The sequence below is a fragment of the Cavia porcellus genome, unplaced genomic scaffold (assembly GCF_034190915.1).
Source record: "Cavia porcellus strain 051 isolate PalLab524CR breed Dunkin Hartley unplaced genomic scaffold, mCavPor4.1 scaffold_7, whole genome shotgun sequence".
In the NCBI taxonomy this organism is placed as follows: domain Eukaryota; kingdom Metazoa; phylum Chordata; class Mammalia; order Rodentia; family Caviidae; genus Cavia; species Cavia porcellus.
Window position 1 is genome coordinate 39,157,569 of NW_026947490.1, and position 19,319 is coordinate 39,176,887.

The window sequence follows — 19,319 nt, forward strand, 5'->3', positions numbered from 1 at the left end:
TTCCCAGAGCTCGGCGCATCTCTCCTTGCCGAGCCGCTGTGGAGGCAGCCAGCCGCCGGGCGGCGGGAAACCCAATCGCGGTTTCCAATGGCGCGGGGTCGAGCCTCTACACCGAGTCTTTTCTGTTCCTATTTTAGCGCCAGGACTGTATCCTAAGTTGGATTCTCTCAGCCCAGTTCGTTCCTGAGTCAGCAGAGCATATCTCTACTGGTTCGTGTCTCCTTAGTCCGCATCATTCCTGGCCTCTGAGCCGAGCCTTTCAGAGAGCCTTCAGTAGTTGCTGTTGTCTGTCCGCCATGTTCTCCCGGAGCGGCTGGCTATCAGAATTTTAAAAATCTTTAAAGTATAGAGTTCTAGCCAGGCATGGTGGCACATGCCTGTAATCCCAGCACTGAGGCAGGAGGAGCACCTTGAGTTTAAGGCCAGTCTGGGCTACCACATGAGTTCAAGGCTAGTCTGAACTCTGCAAGGTGATGCCCTGTCTCAGAAAAAGACCAAAAAAAAAAAAAAAAGTTCATGTGAACTACATGGCAAGACTATCACAACAATTTTAGGTATGCCCATCTTGTGAGAACCCTAAATACTACACAATAAAAATAAAAGAGCCAGGCTTTTATCTCTGTCGTCTGTTTGACGATAGAGAATGACAGGCCATGCTCAATTCTTGCATGGGGTTTCCCTGATGAGGCAAAGCAGTGTTTGTTGTCAGTCATGGACGTTGGTTCTTTGGTTTTTGGTTGGATTTTTTATTTTTACTCGGGGGTACAGTGTTCCCCGAGTTGGCCTTAAACCCTTGGGCACAAACTGCCTCAACCTCCCAAGCAGCTAACACTACAGATGTCTGCTACCTTGCCTAACTGTGGTACTAGTTTTTAAATTATCAGTTAATCAAGAAGTAAAAGTTGTCCCAGAAGAAAATGTAGAATCAGTTTGTTCTATGAGGGTGGTATATTTTAATTTTTATTTGTATCACATAAAAAGATATAACACAAATAAGTTTAGTTTTATTGTACCTAAAATTCTCTTTTTACTTTTTATGACTGTGTGTGTTTGTGCATGTATATGATGTATTGGGAACTGAACCAGGGCCTCCACACTGAGCTATACATCTTTGTTTTTATTCTTACCTGTTTGTTTGAGATAGTCTATGTAGCTCAAGTTGTTCTTGAATTCATTATGTAACCCAGGCTGCCCTTAAATTTGTGCAATCCTGCTGCCTTAGCCTCCTGTGTGCTGGGATCACAGGCATGTGCCACTTTTTTTGAGACAGGATCCTGCTAAGTTGCTCAGGCTGGACTTGAACTTGTAATCCTTCTGCCTCAGGCTCTCAGAGTGCTGAGATTACAGGCTTGCACTACCATGCCTGGTTCTTTTGGTAACTTTTAGGATCCCCACACTTGCTGTCTCTGGGCAGCCTTACACAGGGCTTACTGAAATTCCTTGAACCCCAACAGAAGGAAAGGAGGTAGGCAGAGTGACCAGGAGGTGGCACACCTGCTCAGGAAGCCCCTCTTTCCCCTCAGGGATACAAGAAGCAGACTGCACTGAAGCTGGGCAACATCAGCTACCGTCTCCTGGAGCAGGAGGAGGACTTCGAGGGCAAGACTGCGCGCTACCGGCAGGAGTTGAGGCACCTGCACCGCATGCTGCAGAACAAGCAGGAGGTGCTGGACGAAGCCCTGCAGCAGCAGAGGTAGGGTCGCGCTCCGAGGGCCCCGGGGGAGCTCTGCCCTTTGGATGCTGTAGGAAATGTCCTGGTGAAGTCCTCAGGGCCTGTTGTTTGCTTGTGTAATTTCATTTTCACATTTTATTCTTATTTGAGTTTAGTATTGAGCTTGACTTTTATTCACTTGTTGTCTTTTTTCTCTTTAAAATTCGTATTTGAGTTAGACTTGCAAAAAACTCCTGTGTTTTATTCTCCTCTTTGGTATTTTGTTTCATTCCTTTTTCTTGGGATATTTCATTAATTTTTGATTAAATGATTTTTTAAAAAATTTCTGAGAACTTTAAGATCTCCGATCATTCCCCCTATTGTAAGATCATAATCCTAAACTTGTAGGTGCAGTGTGTTTCCGGGGAGGTGAGGTATTGTATCTGTCATACCTCAGTTCTCTCCATGAAAGGCAGGTGGCACTGTCAGCATGTCACAGACACTGGCGGGCATTGCACATTTTGCAAAGGGAATGTGGCCCTTCACAGGGTTTGGGACTCCCAAAAGCTGGCTGTCTTTTAGTCCCTGTCTGGTCTTTGACAGCTGGAACATTTGTAAAATCTAGTACTTCTTGGCTGCGATTTTCCTAACGTAACCACCGTGTTGCCATGAGAATGCTGACATCTGTCTGTGTCCCCAGTATAAGAAATGATCTCACTTGTCCAGATCAAAAAGCAACTGGACTCCAGAGACAGCAGAAGTGAGCCTTTCAGCCCAGATTCTTACAAGAGTGGTGCCCATCAAGAGACGGGCACACTCCAGCTGAGAAGCTGTGGATTCTTATTTTTAACCCAAAGGGGTCCCTCCCCCCTCTGCCCGGCCTGCGATCTGGGGTTCACAGTCTGTCTCAGTCTATCCCACTGCACACCTGTTGCCTCCTCCGTTTCCCTTTTTACCTCCTCTTCCTCTGTATTTCTCTTTGTAGTTATTTTTAGCCTGTTGGTTTCCGGGGACTCAGGAAGGCTCCTTTAGCATCTTATCTCTGGTGTGAGTCTTTGGACAGCCTGCGTGTCCTTGTCTGCTAGCTGACCGAGCCAACTCTGAATAAGGGCTTAGTAGACTGGTTAATGAAATATGGACCAATTAAAAATATCTTTACCTCTTATAGCCGCTAGGCAGATTCTTTTTGTTTTTTTCTCCAGGTAGTTCCTGTTTAGAAATGGCTTACCAATTAAACAGATTCCAGCTCCTCCTTGCTTCAAACATTGAATTGAACGAGACAAGCCTCAAACATGCGGAAAGTTTATTTGAACAGGGAGGGGTGAAGGTTAAGAAAACCACTGGCTCTGCAAAGAGGACCGGGCTGAAAAGAGAGGCAGGGATAAAAACAGAACTAGAAGTACATCCTGTGAGGGGGAGCAGAGCGGGCTTCCGTGGGGAGTCGGTGTGGGCTCCTTTGCCGTCTGTGCTCCCCAGCGAGTGGGAACCCTCCAGCAGGCCTCCGGGGAGTTCCTGGCGCTGGCCTGGGACTGTGATTTGCCGGTCCGGCTCATTTCCCAGCCCACGCTGCCTCGCATGCCCTATCTCTGGCACGGGCTGGGGTGGAACCCACGACCCCCTACCCGCCAGGCAAGTGCCCTTCAGCAAGCCACACCCCAGCCCTGCCAGGCTCTTCCTACTGCCAGGCGGAGCACAGTCTTACTAATGTGAACTGGCAGTCACAGAAATTCTGACCACTGGAAAACAGACACTTCGGAAAAAGACCAATAGCAAGCTTTTGACCAGATGGGAGGTTTAGAATTACATTTATTTTTCTTATTTCTTTTTGCCCTCTGGCAGTTTGAAAATTATATATTCTCCTCTTAGTGATTACTTTTATTTTATGATTACCTTTAGTGTCTGCATGGACACTTAGTTTTAAAAATCTAAACTTAAATCAGCATCAGCTATATTTCTCCCCAGATGTGAGGTATGACACTTTATTTTAATTATTTACACTGGTTTTTGTTTTTCTGGTACTAAGATTAAATAAACTCAGGGCCTGTGGACTAAACTACATCCCCAGCTCATTTTACTTTATTTTATTTTATGATATGAAATCTCACTAAACTGTCCAGGCAGGGCTTAATTTGGAATCCTCCTGCCTCAGCCTCCCAGAATGCCAGGATTACAGGCATGCGACATCATGCCTAGTTTATTTGTACTTCTCATACACAGTCATTATCTAGTCTAAGTAAATCCAAATAATAGCTACATGAAAATAAAAAGCAACAATCTACTGCTCTCCTTATTTTTAGCCCCATAAATTAAATACTGATTTTTTTCTAGGTCCCTACTCCGGCCATGACTGTCACTCTCTCAGCACCTTCCATGGTCTTCTGTTTCATTGCTGCTGCTGAGAAGTCACTTATCTTAAAAATGTGTGTCTATTTCTTCCCTTCCCTGTGGATTTGTTTATATTTTAATGTATTATTTTGTAGCAATGGGGGTTGAACTCTTCATACTGAGCTACATTCCCAGACCTTTTTAAACTTTTAAAATTGAGACAGGGCTTCACTAAGTTAGCAAGACTGGGTTTGAATTTGTGATCCTTGTGCCTCAGACTTTTAAAAATCCTCTTTGTCTCTTGGGTTCTCTGGTTTCATTGTTTTATGTTTATGAATTTCTTTTTGTTTGTCCACCTAGAGTAAAGTGCACCCTGTACATCTAATTTTGTGTCTTTTATTAGTCCTAGAAAATTCTTAGTCATTGTCTCATAAAAATGTGTGTTTTCTCACACCATTTCTAAGTTTCCTTCTGGAACTCAGACTAGATGTATGTCAGGCCTTGGCTCTGAATCCCTTTATTCCTTATTTTTATATTCTTCTATCTCTTTCTTTTTCTGGTCTACATTTTGGATAAATTCTTCAGCTCAATTTGCCTGTTTACTAATTCTTTCCCCATCTGTCTAACCAAACCGTATTTTTTAACAACCCTATATTTCATTTTCAGAAGTTCTATTTGATTATTTTGAAAAGTTATCTATCATTTAAAAAATAAACTTTTGGTCTTTGCTTATTTTTATGTGTCTTTTCTTTCTTTTACTAGGTTATTGATAGTTATTTTACATTGTATATATGATCATTCTAATATCTCATATTGAGCTGGAATAAGTGTGTAAATCTTCTTTTGTTGCCAGGAGTCACATGCCTATAATCCTAGCAATTAGAGGCTGAGGCAGGAGGATTGCCAGCCTGAACTAAATAATAAGACCTATTTCAAAAACAAAAAACAATCTTGTATTGTTGATTCTTGTTTTATTTGCCTTTTTTTCAAATTAACATATAATAATTATATAAATCTGTGGGGTATAAGGTGATCTTTTTGGATGCTTGTATGTATTGTGTAATATCAGATCTGAGTAATCAGCTATCTGTTCCCTCAAACAATTATTGTTTCTTTGTGGTAAAGTATGCCAGATTCTCTCTCCTAGTTACTTGGAAATATGTTGTACAATAAATAATCGTTAACCTTAGTCACCCTATTATACAATGCAACACTAGGACTTAACTCCTTCAGACTATAATTTTGAGCCAGGTATGGTGGCACATGCCTATTACCCAGAACTCTGGGAGGCTGAGGCAGGAGGATTACAAATTTGAGCCCAGCCTGGGCAATTTAGTAACATAGTGAGACCCTGTCTTACATGCTCTCGTTTTTTGGTTTTCACCTGTGAGATCATATGAGAGTTTTTTCCCCCTGTGTGATTTATTTTACTAAATATTCTCCATGGGTGCCAACTCTCAGTGGGCATCATGAGCCTTCAAAGGAAGCAGCATCTCATGAGAAAAGTGCCTGTGAACCAGCCAACCTGGCCACCCTTAATCTTAAACAGTAGCACCAAGTCCACCCTCTAGTCCATTTGCCAGAATTTTCAAGACCATCTGGCAGCCTCTGAGAAGAAGCAGGTCCTTCGATGCCTGCTGCCTTGGGCCTGCTCGTCTCCACAGGCGGAGGCTTGTGCTTCTCTCCCACACTCCAGGGGGCTCACAGCCCCGTGAGGTGGTAGCTGCTGCCAGGCAATCGTGCTGTGGTGTCCAGCTGGCTTGGGTCAGCCCTGCAGTTACTGTGTTTTTCTATGTATATGTGTTTATTCTTAGGATATAAAGGACATGAATCTTGATGCCAAAATCACAACGACAGACATTAAGGGTGTAAAATAAGTTTACCTCCCATTTTTTGGCTGGGAGTCAGAGTCTCCCTGACACACTAAGTTGCAGTGGCAGGGCTTGAACATGTGATCCTCCTGCCTCAGCCTCCCAGAGTGCTGTAATTACAAGTGTGTACCTCCATGCCTGGCTTTAAGTAAGAAAACATTTTTGCTGCCTGTGCTTTTGTTCTTTCTTCTATTTCTAGGGGCCCTGGGTGCTTCATTTAACATCCAGGCCCTGCTCCAGGGCAGAAGCACAGCTGGCTTTTTCCTCTACCATTACACAGTCTTTCTTGAGTGCTTGCTGTTTTAGGATTTGTCAGGACTCTGCAGGTATGTTGTAAAATCGAGCTTTTGTAAGCTTTTCCTTGATTTTGTTACTGCCCTCAGAGAAATGGAAGGTGAGCTGGAAGTCGTTTGGCAGGCTGCCTCCAAGGAAAACCAAAGGATGAAAGTGCTGCTCCAGGCCATGCTGCAGAGAGCGGGTGCACAGGAGGACACCAGGACAGCAGAGGACCTCGGCCTCCTGGACGCCTTGCAGGGACACCGGCTGGATGGCTGCGGCATCAACAGCTGTGACCTAAAGCCCCTTGCCACTGCCCACCAGAGCCTGCGAGAGCCTGCGGCTTAGGCCCATGGGCCTAAAGTCTAGGGAGGGTGGCCCTTGCCCCGGGAGAAGGGGCAGTATCAAGGGCAGCTTCAAAAGCCCACCCAGCACTGCAGCACCAGGAGGAAATAAACCATCACTGAATGAGGCTTAATTGTGTCTTTACATTTCACTTTAGTTTTTAAAATTAAAAAAAAATTTTTTTTGCATTATTGTGTGAGGATTGAACCCAGGCCTTCTGCACTGAGAACCATATCCCCAGCCCTTTTTATTTATGTGTTTGATTGTCTCTCTAAGTTGCCCAGGAAAGTGGAACTGAGGATCCTCCTGCCTCAGCCTCCCGACTGCTGTGATTATAGCCATGTGGCAGCTGTGCACTGGACCTGGAAAGTGTTTGCTTGCCTGGTAAATATACTGAGTGTCCCAGACAGTTGTGCAGAATTTTCCCTGCTCCCTTGTCTTAGCCCTTTTCTGTTCCCCTGGGAAGGTAATTTATTCTGCAGCCATGTGGCTCCCAGCCCTGGCTATGAGTGCCCAGCTGGGGTCTGTCCTCCACTGCTGCCCCCAGGAAGACAGCGGGGGCCATGGCTCCACTCTGCCCTCGGTGCAGATAGATGCTGCCAAGCCTGCTGGGAGAACTTGGGGACACCAGGCAGTAAGAGCTGCAAATCACGGGTGGGGTGGCTGCCAGGACATCCTGTCAGGGACTTGCCTCCGCCATCTGACTGAGTCCTGTGTCACTTTAGGTGTGACGTTACCCTCTGTGCAGTGCAGAAGTTACACATGCGATCTTTGCTTGCTAGATGGAAAAATGAGATAGAAAAGCAAATTTCTTTTACATATTATTAAGCCTGTTCAAGAGTTAACCCATCCTAATTTTAGTTTATTTTACAAAGGATAGGAACACATAGCAGCACGTAAAATTGTGTAACATCTCCTGAGGAGGTGGGTTGGCAAGCGACTTTGATATTATTTCAAAGGCATTTAACCAAATGCCCACCAAGATGTCCCATGCTCTGGGTGGCCTGTCAGTAGGACAGCATCATTATAGAGAACCACTGTGGGCAGCCCCCTCTTTTTTTTCCTAGCCTTTATAGAACATTTTATTTGTTGAGAAGTGAACATCCTTACATTTCCACTGTGTTTACTACACATTTTAGACAAGTTGGAGACGCCTGGACGACACCCTGACCAGGGCAGAGGTAAGGGCTGAGCTGCACTTGGTCACTGCTGGCTTCCTGCTGGCCCCTGACGGAGGTGGGTGATGGCAGCACTGAGGAACAAGACCTTGTGGGTTTCCGAGAGAGTGAGGGGGACTTGGTATCCCCGGCTTTCAGAATGAACAGGGTGAGGAGGCTGGAGAAGGGGATAGAGGGAGGGCCCTCGGGGGCAGACGGTGCACCCAGGCCTCTGGCTGGAGGCAGAGGGGGAAATGAGGCCACCCTGGCGCCCAGGGAGCTGAGGCTGCTGGGAGGGGGCTCAGCACATTTCATCATCCAGGCATCCAATCTGAGCCGAAAACTGCAGCTCTTTCTTGGTCCCAGCAAAGTATTAAAAGGCACCAGAAAGTTCCTGATCAGGTTGACACTACCAAAGTCAACAGCTGTTAAACATGACCCAGGAACTCAAGGGAGCCCTGCCAGCTCTGGCACGATTTCAAAGCAGCCCCGGGGGACCCGGACTGGTTGGAGGAGCCGGTGAGGCCCAGTGCATGATGGGAGCTGCTAGGAGATTCCCCCCAAGCTCAGCCCCTGCTGGGATCAGCCAGTACAGTGTTGTCAGTCAGTTCAGGGTGCTGTTCCCTGTGGAGAGAAATCACTAACTGGCAAAGCACAGCTCAGCTGGTGGCTCTGGGTCCTAACTCTGGGTTGCCAGTCACTGCCATTAGACTCAGCTGCTGCCCATTGCTGCCTCCAGTAACTACTATATCCACCAGTCCTCGCCAACCTCTGCTGCTGCTCTCTGGAGCTCTTCAGGGCCATTAGCTTGTAGTATTTACCCTCAATATTGATAGCTCTTTTAAAAGCAACCACTGTGCCCACACTGGCCAGGATTCCAAGCAGATTTACAGGACCAGGGTGGTGAGGGTACATTTGCAGCGCAGGTGGGGCAGTGCAGGGTGAGGGTGTTGCAGCGCAGGTGGGGCAGTGCAGGACGTAGCGTGAGCACCCTCAGGACCAATCGGGGAGGTCTGAGAGGTTACACAGCAGCAGCAGGCTTGCGTCTGCTCCAAATTCAAGCCTGTGATTGGTCCAAATCTGAGCCTACTCTGATTCTAGCTTACTTAGGGGTCCAAATTGAGCTGTAGTGCTAGGTTTACACTCAAGGCGGCTGTAGTGAAGTAGCCACTTCCTGCGGTGGTGTGAGGCCTCCAGTGCAGCTGGGGCTGTCAGGACAGCAGTGCAGGGGAGCATGGGGAGACACAGCTGCTTAACTGAAAGCTGCCACATCTCCATGGAAATAATGAGGCTAAAATCTGGACTTTCTGGGAGGGCTGGCTGGACTCATCGTGGCTTATTAGAGTCTGGGGATGTCAGGGTGTGAGTGATGGGGGGATCCCTCCCTTCTATCTGCCGTATGGAGGTGCTTTTCCTGCCGGTTCTCTAGAGGCCACAGCAGTGTCTAGGGCAGTGGGAGTGGGGGAAGGGCACCCGAGCTGCCCGCCAAGCTGACCTCCAGGCTCGGGGTTATAATCAGGGTAAACTCAGTACAGCTGTCAGAGTGACCACAAGTTAACCTTGAGGCAGGTGGATAAATACTAGATTTTGTTTATCCATTCAGTGGTTGTGGGACATGTAGCTATTATGAACTGTGCTGCTATAAGCATGATGTAAGAAATGAATTCACTGTCCACACTCCCAAAACACTGGACTCCAGAGACAGTGAAAGAGAGGCTTTAATCCACACTGTTTGTGGTACTGGGGATCAAACTCACTACCTTGCAACTTACCAGGCAAGCGCTTGAGCTAGTGAGCTACATCCCTGGCTCACATTCTTTTTTTTTTTTTTTAAATTTAAGAGAAAAACACAAAACAAAACAAAGCAGTGTAAGGGTACACGTAATAAAGAACTACAAAAAAAAAACAAAAAACAGTAAGGAATCACCTGTTAATAGATTACATATTATCATCTTGAAAATAGTTGCTCAAATCACAGTATCAAAGAATACGAGGTGGACATTCAAACAGGGAGACTGCAAACAGCTGTGTTCAATGATCCAAAAACATTGATATAGTCAGCTATTTAACACCCCTAAACACACTTGCTGTTATATCCGTTAGAGCTCTTTTTCTTTTTTTTTTTTTCCCTCTCTTTTTTACAACAAACATTCTTGCAAGAGTGGTGCCACGTGCACAGACAGGTGCCCCTCAGGTGAGAAGCTGTGGGCCTTTATTTCTACCTTGTGGGACTCCCCTTCGGTGCCCCAAGGCCTGCACCCGGGATTCACAGCCCTGAGCAGTCTGTCTCAGCCCAACATAATGTTCCCTCCCCTCAGCCCTTTCTTCTCTCTTCCCCCCTCCAGCCCTTTGTAGTTAACTTTCAGCCCTTTGGCTTCCCAGGATTGGGAAAATTTTATTTAGCAATTACCTTTATCTAACCCCAGAACCTTATCTCTGGGACTGATAGTTGACCAAGATAAGTCTGAGGGCTTCTTAGGGTGGTTGATGAAATACAGACCAATGAAAAATGTTTTATCTCTTACAGGTAGGTGTGGACCTATGGCTGGAACATGATGTCTTTAACTCTTTTGGGAAGATAACCCAGCAGGGGAATAGCTGAGTCAAGTGGAATTTCTGTTTTTAAATTTTCAAGGAATCTCCATACTCATCTCCGTAGTGAGTGTACTAGTTTACATGCCCACCAGCAAGGTAGTAGAGTTTCTTTTCCTCCACAACCTTGCCAGCATTTGCTATTATTTGATTTCTTGATGATAGCCATTCCTTCTGGAGTAGGATGGAATCTCAATTTTTTTAATGTATAAATTTGAAATTCTCTAATAGCCAGCAATGTTAACCATTTTTTTCAAGTATTTTTACTGACCATCTGTACTTCTGTGAAATGTCTATTTTGGTTGCATTTTTTTGATTGAATCTTTTATTTTGAAGGGTTTAATTTTTTTGCATTTTTTTCTTCCTTTCTTTTTGTTTTCTTCCTTTTTCTTTTCTTTCTTTCTTTTTTTTTTTTTTTTTTTTTTTTTGAGCGAGGGTCATTCTGTGTAGTTCAGGCTGATCTTGAACTCACAAAAATCTTGCCTCAGACTTTGTGTTCTTTATGTATTCTGGATGTTACCATCTGACCAAGGAATAGGGGCAAAAAATTTTTGCATTCTGTAGGTTATCTCGTCACTCTGTTCGTTGTTTCCTTTGCTGTGCAGAAGCTTTGTACTTTGATAGGATCTCATTTGTTGATGCCACAGAGAAGGAAAACCTCAAGGCATTTATAGGTAAATGAATGCATCTAGAAACACAATTTAAGTGAAATAAGACACACAAGTTGAAATATTGCATGATTTCCTCATGTGAGAAATCCCAGAATATAAATGTTGACCAAGATAAAGGCTAGCCAATAGGAAGTAGAGAGATCTTTTTTTTTTTTAAATTGGTACCAGGGATCAAACTCACGACCTCATGCTTGCCAGGCAGGCACTCACACTACTGAGCTAACCCCTGGCCCAAGAGGTCTTTTTCAAATCGGAAGGGGAACAAGAGAGAGAGGGAAGGGAAAAAGGATTAAAGCAAAGGGAACTGAAGGAGAAATGGAAATAAAGCTTTTCCAAATGGGAAGGGGGATAAGAGTTGGAGGGAGCAGGGAGGATAAGGGGACAGAAAGGAAGCAAAGAGAAGTGAAGAGGAGGAGGGGTGTGACATGGCCAAACCGTGTCCCTCTTGGGCTGTCACAGAAAGAAGGGCCAAGGACAAGGTTTCTTAGCTATCTCACTATCACCTCACCTCAATCAGAGAAACTGCTCACCTGAACCCTAGCTCTAAGGCTAACCCTGAACCTAACTGGACAGTGGACGACAGTCTACTTATCCATGGTGTCACCTCAAAGAAGAAATTGCCAGGCCTATTTGCTGTTAGTCCCATTTTGCACTCCACCAGCAAGCACTGAGAGTTCTGGTTCCTCCATATCCTCATCAACACTGAGGGTCATCAGCAATGCTCTCTGAGGGAGGAGACAGGAAAAAAATCATCTTAGTGCTTGGCCCCTAGAGCTCAGGTGGTGAGCACCTGGGCAGCCACCCACCTGTGCTTCTGCTGGGATGAAAGGTGCAATCACAGTGTGGGTGGTCCGGGTGCATCCTCCCTGGGCCCTGCCAGCAGCTAAGTGATGACCCACCACCCATCCTTGACCCAGCGACTGGTGCTAGTAGTCAGAGTCCCTGGCAGTCAGGACATGAGGCCTTTTGGATTTCTTAGGGGAAGTGAGTCCAGGGAAGCCATTGGAAGGTGGAAAACCTGTCTCTGCCTCCCAGGGCTGGTTTTGTAGAATTCAGGGTTAAACCTATGGCTCTGCAAATGCTAGGCAAGCACACTATGATTAAACTGCATTTTTTAATCTTTTAAAATAGTTTTTCTTTTAAGTTGCCCAGGTTGGCTTCAAATTTGTAACCTTCGTGTCTCAGTCTCCTGAGTACCTGGGTACATGAGTGCAGTATTATGCTGGGTTTTGCGTCGTTTTATGGTGGTGGTGTTGGAGGGAAGGGAAAGGACAGTTCTAGTTTGGAGGAAATGAAGGGAAGTGACAATGGAAAGGAAGAAGGAAAAGGAAGCAAGTTAATGGACACAGTTCCAAAGCAAAATTACAGTACTCTGATATTCCTAAATATACAAATGCAGATTGTTCCCACATAAGACTTTGAAATCATGCTTTCCTTGCTAATTGTTTTGGGATGACTTCTTGTAATTCCTTGACATGGACTTTCCCAAGTGCTTCTCTTTGGAATTCAGATAGGTGAACATCTTTGTCACATCTGTCTTTTGGGTCCCCCAAAGCCCACACTGCTGTCAGTGGCAAGGAGCTGGAACCTGAGACCCATGAAGTTAAATGAAGAAAGTTGGAAAACCTGAAGGCTGGTCTTGTGGTATGCATACAGTTTCAGTGTGTTCATAGTTAACGACTTCGTCTTTGTGGTGGCCATATAAAGAAGTAACAGGATCTTTAAAAAGTAAAACCTAAACCAGGTGTGTGTTGTATATCTGTAATTTGAGCACTCAAGGGGGCGAAGGCAGGATGATCAAAAATTCAAACCCAGCCTGGGCAACTTAGCCAGACCCTGTCTCAAAATAAAAAAGAGTCCAGAAATATAGCTCACTGCAAAGGCTCTGCTTCAAAACCCAGTACCCCTACCCTACATGTACACACAATGAACAGTGTAGTTTAGGAAGCTCCCTGAGGAATTGACTGGAGGGAGGTGACACTGTACCATGAAGTAGAAGATCTGAATGCACAGTGAGCTTTATAAAGATCATGAAGAACAACTGTGTCTTAGTTTTCTCTCATGCTGAGACAAAATACCCGAGGCTCAAAATTAAGGAAGGAAAGGTTTATTTAGCTCACACTTTGTGGAGGTTTCAGTCCATAAGCAGCTGGCTCCAAGGCAAGGTGGCGCGTCACAGGAGTGAATTCAAGGCAGTAGAACATAGCAAAAGCAACAAGAGCAAAGAGGGGAGGTGCAAGTCTCTCTTCTCCTTTCCATTGTGAGGCCACCACCCCCAGGGCAGGTGTAATACTAGTACTCCCAATCCCAGCACTAGACAATGAGCCAATCATTAACTCTACATTCAACCACCTCTAAAAACCCACAGTCCTCAACTGCATGAGGCTTTGAGGGGACATCCAGACACAAACCATAACAAACGGGAAAACTTTTGTTTTAAAAACCAAATCTGTATTATGTTCCATTGAAAACTACCTTATATATTTTTTATTTTAAAGAGATTAAGACAAAAGAGGACATAACAAAGCAGATCAGATCAGAACAATGCAAGTAACACAGCATTTTACCACAAGGCAACCCATAATTAACAGTAACTACCATAATGTCTCTTTCTTTGAAATAGTTGAGCATAACTTCATATACGATAGTATCAAGCATAACAAAACAGTATAAAACCATTCAAGAGAATGAAAGCATTACAGGGCTTTCAGAACCAAATAGCAGAGAACAAACAATGGCTACTACATTATCTCATTTTCCATAGAAAATTTGTTTATACTATCATACATAATAATATCCAATAAGATATAACAGGATTGAACCAAAGGAAACAGAAAAACAAAAGCATAATAGGACTTCAGAGTAAGATGATACTAAATCAGCCCTGGCTATTCTAATGTCTTGTTTTCTTTAAAGTAGCTGTTTCTATTATCACAGATAATAAAGTCAAACAAACTAGGATAAAACCATTCCAACTAATGAATGCAGACATTATAAGGCTTCAGAGCAATGTAATGGGGAATCATGATTACTATAAACTCTTATGTACTCTTACCATTTTTTATACTAGAGAAAATATTCAGTATTTATACATGTGAGTTTCATTTATTTTGCTTATGAGTATGGTCTCAAGTTGCATCCATTTATTTATAAATATATCAGTGTGATCATTCTTAATAGCTGAGTAGTACTCCATTGTATAAAATACCACATCTCTTTTATCCATTCCTCAGTTGATGGACATTTGGGTTGTTTCCAAGATCTGGTTATTACAAATTGTAATGCTATAAACATGGGTGCACATATTATCACTGTGGTATGATGTTCTCAGTTCTTCTGGGAATATGCCTAGAAGTGGAATAGCTGGAACAAATGGGACTTCCAATCCCAGCTTTTTGAGAAATCTCCACACTGACCTCCACAATGGCTGCACCAGTCTACACTCCCACCAGCACTGCAGGAGAGTTCCTTTTTCCCCACAGTCTCTCCAGCATTTGTTGTCGGTAGGAAAACTACCTTATATTTGATTAACTACTCTGTAAGGTGAAAGTGGCAGTAGATTGAGAAACAAGAAATGGTCACCATCAGCAGCCTGTAATTTAGCTATTCATGAGATTGAGGCAGGAGGATTTTGAGTTTGAGGCCAGCCTGAGCAGATTATCAAGACTCTGCCTCAAAACAGAATTTTAAAAAGTTCTCTGTAGACCAAAGATGAACCACAGTAGAGATTTCCAACCTTGATAAAGGATCCTCTGCCCAGGCTTGGCACAGGGCAAGGCGCCAGATGCAGGCGGACTCCTCTGCATGCCCAGAGCTCCCAGGTTCTAAGTGTAATCTTCGGCCATCCACATGGGTCCAGGAGGGATACTTTTCTGGTGCCATTTTACAGACCCAGAGCCTTGGGCCTGAAGAGGGGTCCTGTGCCCAGTGGGTGTGGTTTCAGGTCTGACTGGCTGCACTGCACCCTGGTTCCTTTAGTTATCCTCTGCAGGTTTCAGTGACAACCACCCATGGTCATAGCTACTTGAATGGCTGAGGCAGGAAGATCACTTGAACCAGGAGTTTGGCACAAGCCTGGGCAACATAGTGAAATCTCATCTTTCTTTTTTCTTGCATTAAATACTGCTCTAATTAAGAATAATCACTATAATAAAACAATGCATATTATTTTCTTCAATGAGCTTCAGTTTGAAAGATGATATTTTAGGACTTTAATCATGGCAAAACTGATTGTTCTCTGCAATCTGAGAACTGCATTAGCAAAACCACAGACATAACTACTCGCCTCCCTAGAAATGCCTGTATTATTTGGGGTAATAATATTGAACATTGGCTACTGTACAATTTGTTGAAGTCAAAAGTCACCTAGTTTACTTGCTCTGGCTAATGTTTCCAGAACTGTACTGAACAGGAGCAGTGATAGTGGACATCTTTGTCTTTGTTACTGATTTTTAGGGTGAAAGTTTTCAGTTTTTGATCATTAAGGTGATGTTAGCTGTTGGTTTGTCATATATGGCTTTTATCAGATTGTGATAAAGACCATCTAGTCTAATTTTCCATAGGTCTTTTTGTTTTATCATGAACAGATGTTGGAGTTTGTCAAATGCTTTTTTCACATCTATTGAGATGTTTGTCCTTGGCTATTTTAATGTGGTGTATTTTATTTGTTGATTTATGTATGTTGAACCATCCCTGGATCCATAGGATGAATTCTACTTGGTCATGGTGTATAATCTTCTTGATGATTTGGTATTCTGTTTGCCAGTAACTGTTTGAGAATTTTTATGTCTGTGTTCATTAAAGAGATTGGCCTGTACTTCTGTTTTTTTGGTTATATCCTTTGGTTTTGGTATCAGGATAATGCTTCCTTCCAGGAATGAGTGTGTACTATTCATTGAAGAGTATGAGGAGTAGTGGTATTAGGTCTTCTCTCGAGTTCTTGTAGAATTCAGCAGCTAATTTGTCAGGACCTGGGTTTTCTTTGTTGGTAGTTTTTAAACATTATTACATCAATTTTATTGACTGAAATTGGGTTATTGAGAATTTTTATATCTTCTTGACTCACCTTTTGTAATTCCTATGTATCTAAGAATCTCCATTTCTTCTGAGTTTTCCATCTTAGAGTTCAGGTTCTCAAAGTAAGTATTGATGATCTGGATTTATGCAAGATCTACTGTGATTTCACTCTTTTGTTTCCTAATTGTATGGATTTGAGTCTTTTTTTTGCTTTCTTTTTGATAAGGCTGGCTGAGTTTTGTCTATTTCATTTTATTAATCTTTCAAAGAACCAACTCTTCCGTTCACTGATTCTTTTTTTTTTTTTGAACCAGGGATTGAACTCATGACCTCATGCTTGCCAGGCAGGCTCTTGTGCCACTAAGCTAAACCCCCAACCCCAATTCATTGATTCTTTATATTTTGTTAGTATCAATTCCATTAGTTTTTGCTCTGATCTTTATAATTTTCCCCGTTGTTTTTACTTTGAGTTTAATTTGTTATTCTTTTTCTAGAAGCTTTCAGTCCAACATTAGGTTATTTATTTGAGCTCACTCAAATAAATTTTCTGATTTTTTTTCCAATGTGAGAATACAATGGTGTAAATTTCCTTTCTAGGACTGCTTTCATTGTGTTCCATAAGTTCCAGTATGTCATACTGGCATTATTGTTTAATTATCTAATTTTTTTCTTTAATTCACCTGTGACCCATGGTTTGTTCAAGAGGGTATTGTTTAATATCCGTGTGTTTATGGAGTTTTTTGGTTTCTTTTGCAATTGATTTCCAATTTCATTGCACTGTGATCTGGTAAGATGCATGGGATAATTTCAATTCCTTTGCATTTACTTAAGCATGTCCTGTGAGCTAATGTGCAGTCTATTTTGGAGAAAGTCCCAGGTGCAGTTGAGAAGAATGTGCATTCTGTTGTTGAGTGCAGCACTCTGTAGATATCTACTGTGTTCATTTGTTCAAAGGTTTAGTGCAGCTCTGATATTTCTTTGTTGATTTTTTTGTCCAGTTGATCTCTTTGTGACAGTGGGGTTTAGAGGTCTTCTATTACAATTGTATTAGTGGTTATCTGATTCTTCATATCCATTAATATTTGTCTCATATAGTTGGGTGTGCTGGGATTTGCTGCATATCTATTTATGATTCTTATCTTTTCCTCTCAGATTGTTCTCTTAGTAAGTATGTAGTGACTTTCTTTGCTAATTGGAATTATCTTGCTGGGATTCCAATAATGTTTCAGTGGGATTACAAATATAACTTTCAAGATTGTGAGGAGGACTAGAAAAAGAGATTAAAATGTTTGGGCTACAATGTAGAATATTTGGATTATAATATTCAATATTTGGATTATAATACTGCTCTTCTATGAGGAAATTCCTTCATGGGGTGGAAAAAAGCTGTCAAATTATCTCTATACCATATACCATTCTGCCGCCTGCCTTGAGTTGCAAACATGGCTCGTTAATATGATGAATGAATTGGTTTGAAAGTTTACCTCCCCTGATTCCAGAAGATGGAAGCAAGCAGGATTTGCACTCTATAGAGGTTTTCTTTTAGGCCATGGAGCTGATCTGGGAGAATCTTTTTTTAAAAAATTATATATATATAAACATAAACATATATATATATAAACATTTTATATATATATAAACATTTTTGGAGAGAAACTGGTTTACTTGACCCTCCCTTTTTGGTGTGGTCTATCTAAATTTCACTGCTTAGCAAAAGGAGGTGGTGATGGGGTGGGGAAGTTTAATAATTACCTTTGCGAACCTATGTAACTTTGGCTTTCTCCGCTCCTGGGCACAAGATATGGTCCTTGCTGGATTGGTCCACATTCGTAGGCAGGCAGCTGGGCTGGCAGCTCCTCCAGCTCCCAAAGGTCAAGGAGAAAGGTAAGATTGCCTGGGTGATGGGGAGGCCCGCTGCTCTCCTGGCTGGGTGGCCAGGCCTGAGCGGAGATTACATTTGGAGCAATTGAGGATGTGAGCGATTGAGGATGTGTTGGGCTGGTTTTCCTCAGCAATTGTTTTGTTTTATTCCTTGTATCCTCGAACGGGAAAGCACTGTGCCCATCCTGAAGATCAGGTGTGCCCCAGGGGACTTAAATTTTGGAAGGAATTATAAGAAAGCCGTCCTTGCCTTGAATTGATTCCAGTAAGTATATTCCAATATGTTTTAAACAATTTTCTATTTTTGCAAACAAAAATGTCAGATGATGGAGCCAGGGTAAGTTTCAAGCAAGTCACAGCTGAGGATTAGCAGAGAGCCACTTGGCACAGGAGCCAGGGGCAGATGGGCCAGGGGCAAAATAAGCTCCTGAACTTTGGGAAAGATACAGAAACTGCTTCCTATGGCCCAAATAATAGCAGTGGCTGATTTTTCTCTCTGGCCTGAGCAAATTCTCCCCAAAGGACTGCTGCCTGCATCCTTCTAGAACCAGAGCTGACCTTCATTTTGGGAGTCCGTACCCCTTTTCCATGTACACCAGCGTGGAGCAGCCCTGGCTGAGCTTCACTTTGCATTTGTCTGCTTTTGCTGAAACAAACTTCAGCTCGTCTCTCTTTACAGCCTCCTGAAACCAACAGAAAGCAAAGATGTGGGAGGAGACAAGCCCAAGAAAACGCAGGGAGGATGAGCACTCCATCCAGAGCAAGGAACCGACAGCCACAAATCTCCAGAAAGAGGTGAGGCCTCCTGTTTTCAGTAGGTGTTTCCCAGCTCAGGGTGGGGCTATCTGAATGATCCATGACAAACTGAAGAGCACGGCTTTTTATTCCTCCAGTTCATCTTTAAATGAGCCGTGCTCTGGACCCACTCCTGCCCAGTCTCCTGTGAACTCAGCATACTCTTGCATCATGCATGCACTTCATGCGTGTGCTTCCATGAGCTGGGGAGGGACTGAGGTCTGGTATTTGCTCAGACCTAAGGCCTTTTCAGGGTTGGTTAAAGGGGGCCTCCTGGTAGTCAGGTCCCTGCTACCCATCTTCAGTTAATGCCTCTTTCATGTGACTGTCTTGGAGGTCTCACTGCAAAGCTGCAGCTTACATAGATAGAACAGGGATGAATGTGCTGAGCTGTGCTGAGGGCACAGCTCCTGTGCTGGGCCAAGAAGGAGAGAAACTTAGGGATAGGGGTGGTAGGGGTGGAGGAGCAGCATAACCAGGTTCAGTGGCTTAGGCCTATAATTGCAGCATGCCAGGGTATAGGGGCCGAGGCTAAAGCAGGAGGATTGCAAGTTTCAGCGCTGCCTGGTCAATATAGTGACTTAGCAAGACCCTGTCTCAAAATAAAGAGCTGGGGATACAGCTGCATGGGAAGGTCCTGGGTTCTATCCCCAGGACCAAAAATTCAAGGAAAAGAAAAGGAGCTGCACGCTGAGCCTGTCCCATGGAATCTGGCATTGAATGTGGAGGAAAAGCTACA

General features: G+C 43.6%; 2 protein-coding genes across 6 annotated transcripts in view; both read left to right on the forward strand.

Annotated features, from left to right (window-relative positions):
* Cep89 (centrosomal protein 89) overlaps window positions 1-6,601 on the forward strand; it is a 52,217-nt gene extending 45,616 nt beyond the window's left edge. For all 3 annotated transcript variants that reach the window (XM_063253381.1, XM_063253382.1, XM_063253383.1), the window contains 2 exons: window positions 1,524-1,693; window positions 6,231-6,601. In XM_063253381.1, the coding sequence (XP_063109451.1) occupies window positions 1,524-1,693; window positions 6,231-6,471 (411 nt within the window). In that variant the 3' untranslated portion in view covers window positions 6,472-6,601. The remainder of the gene's footprint in view (window positions 1-1,523; window positions 1,694-6,230) is intronic.
* An 11,075-nt stretch (window positions 6,602-17,676) lies between these two features.
* LOC100724830 (b(0,+)-type amino acid transporter 1-like) overlaps window positions 17,677-19,319 on the forward strand; it is a 31,310-nt gene continuing 29,667 nt past the window's right edge. Inside the window, exons 1-3 of one of the 3 annotated variants that reach the window (XM_063253386.1) lie at window positions 17,677-17,788; window positions 17,958-18,050; window positions 18,465-18,580. In XM_063253386.1, the coding sequence (XP_063109456.1) occupies window positions 18,491-18,580 (90 nt within the window). In that variant the 5' untranslated portion in view covers window positions 17,677-17,788; window positions 17,958-18,050; window positions 18,465-18,490. Of the gene's footprint in view, window positions 18,051-18,464; window positions 18,581-19,319 lie in introns of all 3 variants that reach the window. The other 2 variants (XM_023563735.2, XM_063253387.1) reach the window with 2 other exon arrangements.